This window comes from Neomonachus schauinslandi, chromosome 7, assembly GCF_002201575.2.
Source record: "Neomonachus schauinslandi chromosome 7, ASM220157v2, whole genome shotgun sequence".
Classification (NCBI taxonomy): domain Eukaryota; kingdom Metazoa; phylum Chordata; class Mammalia; order Carnivora; family Phocidae; genus Neomonachus; species Neomonachus schauinslandi.
In genome coordinates this window covers 139,917,208-139,927,206 of record NC_058409.1, presented here as the reverse complement: position 1 = coordinate 139,927,206, position 9,999 = coordinate 139,917,208, and the positions used below count along the sequence as shown (strand labels likewise).

At 37.4% G+C, this 9,999-nt stretch overlaps 1 protein-coding gene across 1 annotated transcript in view; it reads right to left on the bottom strand.

The window, feature by feature from the left end:
* DNAH5 (dynein axonemal heavy chain 5) overlaps window positions 1-9,999 on the bottom strand; it is a 211,461-nt gene that overhangs the window by 94,418 nt on the left and 107,044 nt on the right. The window contains exons 48-51 of the mRNA XM_044916686.1: window positions 6,481-6,603; window positions 6,079-6,292; window positions 4,570-4,793; window positions 2,596-2,794 (exon numbers count right to left, since the gene is read on the bottom strand). Coding sequence (XP_044772621.1) covers window positions 2,596-2,794; window positions 4,570-4,793; window positions 6,079-6,292; window positions 6,481-6,603 — 760 coding nt within the window. The remainder of the gene's footprint in view (window positions 1-2,595; window positions 2,795-4,569; window positions 4,794-6,078; window positions 6,293-6,480; window positions 6,604-9,999) is intronic.

Here is a 9,999-nt window from a genome sequence, read left to right as displayed (position 1 = left end):
GGGACTGGAGGAGATTATGCTAAGTGAAATAAGTCAAGCAGAGAAAGTCAATTATCATATGGTTTCACTTATTTGTGGAACATAAGGAATAACATGGAGGACATTAGGAGAAGGAAGGGAAAAATGGGGGGGCGGAATTGGAGGGAGAGATGAACCATGAGAGACTATGGACTCTGAGAAACAAACAGGGTTTTAGAGGGGAGGGGGGAGGGGGGATTGGTTAGCCTGGTGATGGGTATTAAGGAGGGCACGTACTGCATGGAACACTGGGTGTTATACGAAAACAATGGATCGTGGATCACCACATCAAAAACCAATGATGTATTGTATGGTGACTAACATAACATAATAAAATTTTTTAAAAAAGAAAAGCAGGGGTGCCTGGGTGGCTCCATTGGTTGAGTGTTTGACTCTTGATTTCGGCTCAGGTCATGATCTCAGGGTCCTAGGATGGAGCCCCCTGGGCTACATGCTCAGCGGGGAGTCTGCTTGAGATTCTCTCTCTCCCTCTGCCTCTTCCCCCACTCGCAGGCACTCCCTCTCTCTCACTCTCTCTCTCTTAAGTAAATAAATAAATCTTTAAAAGAAAAAAAAAAGTAAGCAAACAATAGTAAAAGCATTGGAATTCTTGTGATCCTACCTAGTCTTAGTTCTTTCCTGTCTAGAAAGGGCCTATTTCAAATAATGTCATGTATATTGAATTTAATCCAAATCCATAATTGAGTATTGGCATTTCAAGGAATCTTCCAGGGGTATTCGTTTAATGGTCAAAATGAAGGTCGAAAAAGTAGGGATTTAATGTCAGAATCAGTTAGAGAGGTCAAGACTTAAAAGGTTTTTTAATAAGAAAAAAAGGAAAAGGTCATTGCATTTGTTCAGGAAATTCCTATCAATCAGAAATTTCAAGTTAGTAGTGAAGACAGAAGTGAATTTTGGGGAATGGAGGTAGAGGGTAGAATAATGATTTCCTAAATAAATGAATTATGTCACTGAGAAAAGATGTACTAAAATCAATGTACTTTTTTAAAAAATTAGAAACACATAATGTACCAGTGTAACACTTTTCCATCTTTGAATATAAAGCATAATGCCAAAAGAAAGCTAAATTGGGCATATATTAGTTCTCCATCAGTTAACATCAGTAACAGGAAAAAAAGTGACACGTGAGTTGAATATGCCAATAACAACTTAGAAATTCACTGGGTACTAGAAGAGTGAGTGGCTCTTCCAAATCTAACAGTACATAATTATTTTCAATTGACCCTGTCCTAATATAATAGCATATTTAACCTTTTTATGACAAAGCAAGAAAACTGATGTAACATAATCATGAAGATTGGCTTATTTGCAAAGCTCTCACTAATTGAATTTCAATAGTCCCTTCAGTGTTTCATAAATGTTCAACTCAAGCTTTGAGAAACAAAGGGCTTTGAAATCAAAAAAGGTTAGCTGTTTGCCTCCAACATGACCACCCCCCAAAAACGCAATTGTGCTTTGCTCCTCGAAAACCATCATTCAATAATTTAGCCTTCTGAATTAAAAGAAACAAAATACATAAATTCTAATTATTTATCCTTCTGAATTAGAGAAAATGAGATACATAAATTCTAATTTTAAATGCTCTTACACTTACAGGATTTTTGTATGTGTGTGACCTCATTTAAAATAAAATGTGTCAGCTTCTTTCTGTGGAAGGATCCCTCCAACTGCATAGCCAGCAGTAAACCTCCTTTTGGAACTGTCGCTTGGAAACTTTTGATAGATCAAATACATCCTTATCAAATCTAGAAAAGTGCTGCATGGTCATTTTCAACCATTTAGAAGATATAAATAGCATGAATTTAAGTATGCCTTTTTAAATATGGAAATTAATTTAAAATTTACCCTCAGTATTAAAAGAGGTAATTAAATGAAAGAAAATATTCTACTTAAGCTCAGTTATTTCTGAGGGAAAGAAGTAACTGGAGCACTATTTCTTTTCATAAGAAGAAAAGTAATATACATCTCCATTTTTTATAGAACCATAACCACGAAAGCTTATATGCACGTCGCCCATCTCTTCCCAATTATAGGCAATGGTCTTCTCAGATATCTGAGGTTTATCTATTTTTAACAATCAGGATGACCTGAATAATAATTATCATTATTTTTCCTACCTTTCATTTGGCAGACTGCCAAGCCACTCTACAGATAACATTTCATTTATTCCCCACAGTGCCCCATGGTACATATATTAATATTTCCATTTTCATAAATGAGGAGAATGAGGTTCAAGAAAGCTCACAGACTCGCCCAGTTACTATGTGGTAGATCCCTTCCTCAAACCTGCCGCTGTGTGACAGCTATAAGTCCTGGGCACTTTCTTCTACCCTGTCTTGCCTCCCAAATCTACCTTAATGTGCGAGACTAATATGCATAAAAATGGTTCATCTCTGAATTCCAGGAGTATCCACTCGGTCTATATTTACTGAGCACCTACAATGTCTCCGGCTTGTTTCAGTGAAGCTTACTAGACAGAAATCCAACATCCCTCAACTGAACATTCTGTCTTCAGGTACCCCTTTGGGGAATTTCAAATTCCGCTCAATAGTTTACCTGTAGCTTCAGGTGCGTCCCTCAAGAAGTCCACAAAATAAGCATCAGTTCCACAATCCACCAAGAGTTTTTTCTCTTCACCAAACTCCTTCTCCACCAAACCTACTAAAGCCTTATCAAACCAGGTCACATCACTGGACACCGTGAAACGATCAGCTATAACACGTTTACACTCATGCTTCCACAGCCGTAACAGTTCCTGTGGAAAGTATAATTAAAATATGTTACTCGTTTCTATTTGCCACAGTTGGGAATCAAGTTGACAGAATTACAGAGCACCATCCTTCCTGATCCAAGATGCTACATTTTAAAAACTTGAGGTTAAAACATACTTAACTTCATTTCAAATTGGTCTCATTCAAGTATATCAAATAGAGAGTAGTGTCTATTCATTTTCAGTCTTTAAATTAAAATGAAAATATCCCTAGACAAACTACTAAAACCACTCTGAATAACCAACAAGGTAATATTTTATGTAAAAGTCTTAAGTCTGTGATAAATTAGTATGTTTGGATAAGACACCTACATTCATGTGGCCAGAGTGTAATACAAAATGTAGGATATAAATAGTTCTCATGTATACAATGGAGATATTACAAAGGTATATCTACTTAACACAATGTGAAGGAAATTTGTGGCAAAAATCTGCATTATCTGAACAAAGCAATCTACCTAGTCTACATAATCCAAGGTGCAAAGTTAGCTGGAAGTTGAGGAAATTAACTGCTCTAAACACCTGTTTGTATAGCAAGTTCATTTGATTTGAAAGACTGATGGAAATTTCTTAACTTGCTAGAATTTTGCTGGTTAGGAGGTTTTTAAGCCATTCAATTACTAATGATAAAATGCTATTTGGTTACGAAAATATAAAAGGAACTTAGTAATATATATTCAACGATTGCTGGAACTATTTATGGAGATTTAAAGTAAGCATCAAAAAATGGCTACTCAAAAAAATAATATTGGGGACATGCATCTGCATTACCATTAATTTGTCAATAAATCTGAGGGGAAAAAATCAAGATAAAATGTTCCCTCCTGCTTAAAATGACTCTCTGTTCTCTGTAACAAGGACAGTGAGTTTTCCCCGAAATGTCTTGTCTTGGAGTCAGCCAGCGTCATTACCTACTTTGTGAGTTATCTGGGGCAAAGTTGGCGTTTTTTATAGTCACTACTTGATATGTCTAGTGACAGTTTGGTGGATATCTCAGCTGACCCTGTGTGTTTATGTGGACAAGGCCCTAAAACCCACTTGTTTAACTACCTCCTCGGTTCCATAAAACTACAAGAGAAGCCAAGGTTACCTAAGCCTGAGCACACCAGCCATGCTTTGGGGGAAAAAAAACATACTGGATTTTTCCATAAGGTTTCTAGTTTGAAGGGAATTCTTTTAATGCTAGGAACTTTTATATTCAAGTGTGTGTAAAAATGCTCATTTTTCAGCCAAATGAACTTTCTACTTTTCTGCCTCTTTTCAATTATACCAATAAGCGAAATTCTTTCAGCACATCTAGTTACTTGGAAAGACTGAGGATTAACAACAAAATGGTCTCTTCAACTTTGAATGTTTATAAAGATAATTACTTTTTTAAAGTTAAAATGTCAAGTTTAAAATATGAAGACTATTATGTAACAAAATCAAGAGTGATTTTTTCCATTATTTAGTATAAGGAAGATATCTTATAACGGGAAAATAAGATCCATTGTCTCCTTTATTCCATGCATTAGAAAATAATTGTGTATACTATTTCCTTAAACATAAATTTAATTTAATTGGAATTTTTTAAAAGAAATTTTCTGACATACTTCTCCCTTATTTATATTAGTTGAAAAGTAGCAAAAAAAAAAAAAAGAATATCCATGCTGAAACATTCCAAAATCTTTCATCATTCCACTAAAAACTACATTACGAGTAATATTTAGGGCATAGGATAAATAACGATGCCATCTGTCTCCCTCCTATATATCACTTACATCTGGTTCCCTGATAACCTCTGAGGTGGTGTTCAGCATGCCCTGCCAGATCCTGGAAAGATCTCGAAGGTTAAATATGTAATGGAATTTTGCAGGTGTAGGGAGCATTTTAATCTTGGTCATCTGCCACAGTTGGCGTGTGAGGGGAACCAGTTTCATCACCGAATCTCTCACGTCTTCTGAGAAGCCCCTCTGAGCACAGTAGTAGCCTCTCCCAATAACACCTGAAAGAGGAAAAAAAGTCATCACATTTTCCGTGATGGTTCAAGTCAGTGAAATTAAAATGAAAACCATTATAATGTAGAGTTGGCACAAATATTATACACATTTTAATAGACGGCCACATACCAAAGAAATTTATATTGATGTTCTCTTATTTTTTTAAATCTAAAAAATAGATACAGGTTCAAGTCAGTTAGCATTTAAATACTGAAAGGTTGATTAAGAAAGACTCCTGAAAGCTCTAGCTGAAAAATTCAATATTACCAAGTGAGTGATGTTAAATACATACAGTTGCCTTATAAAGACATAAGAAAAAGGGAGGTTTCATGAACCCTTAAGATTTCTCCATTCTGTTGTTGCCTTCCATGCATTATAAGATATTTTAATTTACTTTATATGTAAAACTTTCTAGGCAAAAAGAATAATTAAAATTGATAATAGTCATTTTTTTTCTGGATCATTGTACTTTTCCCAGGTTTAGATCATTCACATATCATTTGGCTTCCAAACTTCTGTCCGCTGCCACGATGGAAGGCAGATACTGCCATACTCCACTGGCCCAGGGTGCTGAGATGACATTTTAGTCTGCCAGAAATTAATTAGGGTAATCCTAATGAGTTTTCTCTCAGTAGCAGCTTCAGAAGTGGTAAATTAATACCTAATACAATGCGTACATAACTTTACACTCTTTTTCTGCAAAGAGTAACTACAAAATCAACTGTAAACTCTTTTCATTACTCAAACCATCATAGTTATCTACTGGGCTAGTGTTTCTTCAATGATATTATTTCTGAAATACTACCTATTTAACCAATCAATAACTTACTTCAATCCTACAAATTACTCTGAAGATCAGACCTGGATAATTTCTGCTATAGGCAAAATTATTTCTTTGGCCAAAATCATTATAGGGCTTGGTTAAAGTACCAGTTACATAAACTTTTGGCATGGTATTCTATCAATTCTGACCTCATATAGGTATATCTATGAGGAAACAATCTCATCATGTCCTTGTTCATTTAATGTTTAACCTCCTTGCCTAAGAAGCTAGCAACAGTTACTTCAAGAAAAACAAAGGTAGAAAAGATCTGCCTAGGTACCCAATTCAGGATATCACAAATCCTTATGGAAACAAAATCCCGATATAAACACAACTGGAGAGTGATGAGGGTAAAAGACTCAGGAGCCACCCAATGCCCCTTCTGTGTTGACCTCTGGGTGGATATTTTCTCATTGGACTGCAAGCAGATGTTCTTCCCTCCCCATGCCCCACCGTCACCATTTTACCAAAGATCTTGTCCATGGAAGCATCAGAAGGCAACGTGCAGTTAAATATAGAGAACTGCCTCTTGAGTCTTTGCGGTATATCATTGCGTCCACCCCCAGGATGGATCATGGCTGCCAAAAACTGGATATCCACGATGCTGGTAAACTCCCCAGGCTTCTCTAGGTTATAAAATCCATTCTGTTCCATCAGCTGTCGTACTATCTCATTAGTAACCTAAGAAAGACAACTTTCATAATTAAAAGGTCACTCCTTTACATCCCAGAAACTAACTCGAGTGTTTCCAAATAATGGACTTTATTGGAACTGAGGAACTGCATACTGAAAAAAGTGGGAAAATATTTAGTCCTCAAAGACTAAATCAATGTTGAATTGAAATGAAGCGTGTGATAGGATCAATATACCTGATCTCCCCACTCATTGATTATTGGCATATTCACATCATCAATAAAAACAGTCATCTTCTTTCCTGCAGGAGGACCATATGTTGTACCCATACGCTTATCCACATAGCTCTCTATTGTCCTCTGTGAAACAAGAAAGCCAACAGAAAGATTTGTGAAAATATCCTCTAAGACACGGTAAATTATTTTTAAAATCTAGGAACATTGGAATTGATGGGAATTACTCACAAACAACCCCAAAACTCTTTTTAGTTCTGGAAATCAGGGCATGAAGTACCTAAATTATCTTGCCATAATGTTAATCTTTGAAAAGTTTACTCAGTTCATGCGTTTTGATTCATGCAGTTCATGCAGTTGATTTCCAAGCCACATGGTACTCACATGGAAATGATCATACGGTGATCAATAGTCTGGGTACCCACCCCCATCTTCCTCTTTCCCCTTGAAAATCTGCTTTAATTTAGGAGTAAATGGAATTCTAATTACTGTACATTTTGAGTGGGATGGGACTCCTTGGTCCATTTCTACAGATTTTTATCTTATTGTTCCTACATTGATGATACTCTATCCCGCAGCCCCATTATTCAAAGAATAATTTAGCCCTTCCACAGTTTCCCTGTACTGCCCAAGAAGTTTCTTAGGTCTGTACTCAGAGCCACACAGCCTGCCACAACCGGAAGACTGCTCGCTTTCCATTGAGAAGGCTGCCAGTGAGCCAAACACAATCCAGATACAGTGCTTTAGGGCTGAAGGAATCAGAGTGAATCACCTCTCAGCCGCTGAGACAAAATTGCAAACTACGCCCACGTGTCTTTCTCATCTCTCCATTCTGAGTTTAGGTGGTAAAGAAGACTACACTGTGCTCTATTAAAAAACAAAAACAAAAACTTCCCTAGCAATATGAAAAAGAACTTTACAACTGATTAAACTAATGTAACATTATAGGTCAACTATTCCTCAATTTAAAGAAAAACTGATGGACGGAGCATTGGAAGAGGTAAGAGGAAGATTCGGCGGGGGGGGAGCCCAGACTATTGATCACGGTATGATCATTTCCATGTGAGTACCATGTGGCTTGGAAATCAACCGGTCATTCAAAATGCATGAACTGAGTAACCAGAGCGAACACCACAGAGAAAACAGAAAAGCCTTCATGGTTCTCACGCTCTAGAAACTCAGTCTCAAAGGCTTCATTCCATTCCTACCACTGTAGTAATCTACTGATTCATGATTTTAAGTCATGTTAAAGATGATGTATAAATGTAGGAGAAAGCGGCAGTTTATTGCAATAAAATGCATTCTTCTCCTATCCAAAAAAAAGCTTAGTTATTTCATGATAAAAAGCAAATCAGTTAAGAATGACTTTAGTAATCCAAGATACAACCACAAAATAAGGCCACATATAAGCAAAAATCTATATATCTGTCCTTGGAAATCTTTGCAGTTGGTAATTTCAAGTTATAATTTTCCATCACCATTTTAATGAATAATGGCAAGAGATACGAAATTTTTTCACCATTTCCAAATATAAAGATATATAAATATATCACAACTCATTCAATTACAAAATAAATCTCTCAGGACAACAGTTCAATGCCAAAAAGAATTTCCTATTCCCCTGATATAAAAGCAAGCTGTTTAAAGTAATGTACTAGGCTAAATTTAGCTCTGCTTTTCAATGAATTTAAATGCATAAGGCAATTAATAATCTCCTGACACCTCCCTATGGCAAGCTAGAGCCTTCCAGACATTCCCTTGTCTATTAATGAGAACTCACAGCACATGAAGATTTTATGTCTTGGGGGCCATCTAAGAGCTAAAAGGCCATAGGTGGGATAATATGAAGTAATAGCCCCATACCTGCACTTGCTTCCCCTTCATTGTGACCCTATTCTTTTTTTTTTTTTGAAATAAGAGGGAAATTACTAGTAAGCTATATATGCCATAAAAGAGCTAAGCTGACAAAAACAAAAACAAGGGAGGGAGTGAAATGAAATAGCTTGTGACCCTGGAGATGAGACCTTTCTGTTTTTAGAATTGCTACCCATTAAGTCATTATCTAATGCATAATTTGAAGTTTGGGGACACCTTCTAAAGGCCTGAAATATAATAACTGCAGGTTCTACTCCATCATTTATCTATTGGGAACTGTTCGGGAAAACCATATATGTGACTGGTCTCTCCAGCTGGACTTCCCCACATGGATGATCCATAGCATCACAAAATCAACATATCCAAACATAAATGCTTCTTACCCCAAAGTCTGCACTCCCTGCTGGGTGCTCATTTCAGGGAATGGCATCAATGACCCAATTGCCCCATCCGAACACTTACCCATCTAACATCAATACATCCTTTCTCTCATAATTTCAATATTGCTATTGAATGTATCTCCTCCCTGAAGAGTGACATGCCTGAGGACTGTTATTTGTCCTGGGAATTAATGGGAATTAATACCACGACCTCTTAAACTGCTCCCCCCACTTCAGTGCTGCCTCCTCCAGTAAGTCCTGGAAACTTCTTTAAAAATCATATACACTATCTATATTGTGTGATTTGTAATTTTATCCAGAATTTTCTGTCTCCCCCCCCAAAAAAAATCAGTCTGAAGAACTACTGATAATCTTTGTAGTGTTCTGCCACCCACACTCTCTCTGATCTCCTTCATCTGGGGGAGACCACCATCCACTGTTTTAGGTGAGATAACCACAGTCCAGTTAACAAAAATAGGTGGGTTTTTTTCCTCTGAGTATTGTCTGTCTCTCCTACCAGAATGTAAAAAGGGAAGGCATCTTATTTATCTTGCTCATCACTGCATCCTCAGTGTCTAGAAAGGTATCTGGCACACTGCACTTATTTATAAATATTTGATACAGGGATGCTTGGGTGGCTCAGTCGGGTAAGCATCCGACTATTGGTTTCGGTTCAGGTCATGATCTCAGGGTCATGACATCAAGCCCCGAGTCAGGCTCCATGCTCAGTGCGGAGTCTGCTTGAGGATTCTCTTCCCCTGCACTTGCCCCTGCTCTTGCGTTCTCTCTCTCTCCCTCTCTGAAATAAATAAATCTTTAAAAACGTATATTTGATATAGTAAATGAGGAAAAGAAACCTGGGGGTCATCTGTAACTTTCTTCTCTCTCTTCTGTCCCTCTCTTCCAACCACATGTATCCAGCCAACAACAGTTGTGCTTCCTGATCACAACTTGAACCCATCCTCATGCTACTTCCATGCTGCCTTTTGTTACCTGGTCCAGCCCAACCTCCCTCTCCTCCTGGGTCTCTCTGAGGACACCCGTACCTCTTCTATCTTTTCCTCCCCTCTGTAGCCAGAATGAACCTTCTGAAGGGCAGTGGAACCCCATGCCACTCCACTGGTTCCCCAGGAACAACTTACAAAGAATTCCATAATGTCCCTACTTACACATCCAGTCTCACCTCTAAACACTCCTCAGTCTCTTTGTTCTGGTCCCTCGTAGTCTTCATTCATTCATATTCAGTTAGCCATAAAACACACACCAT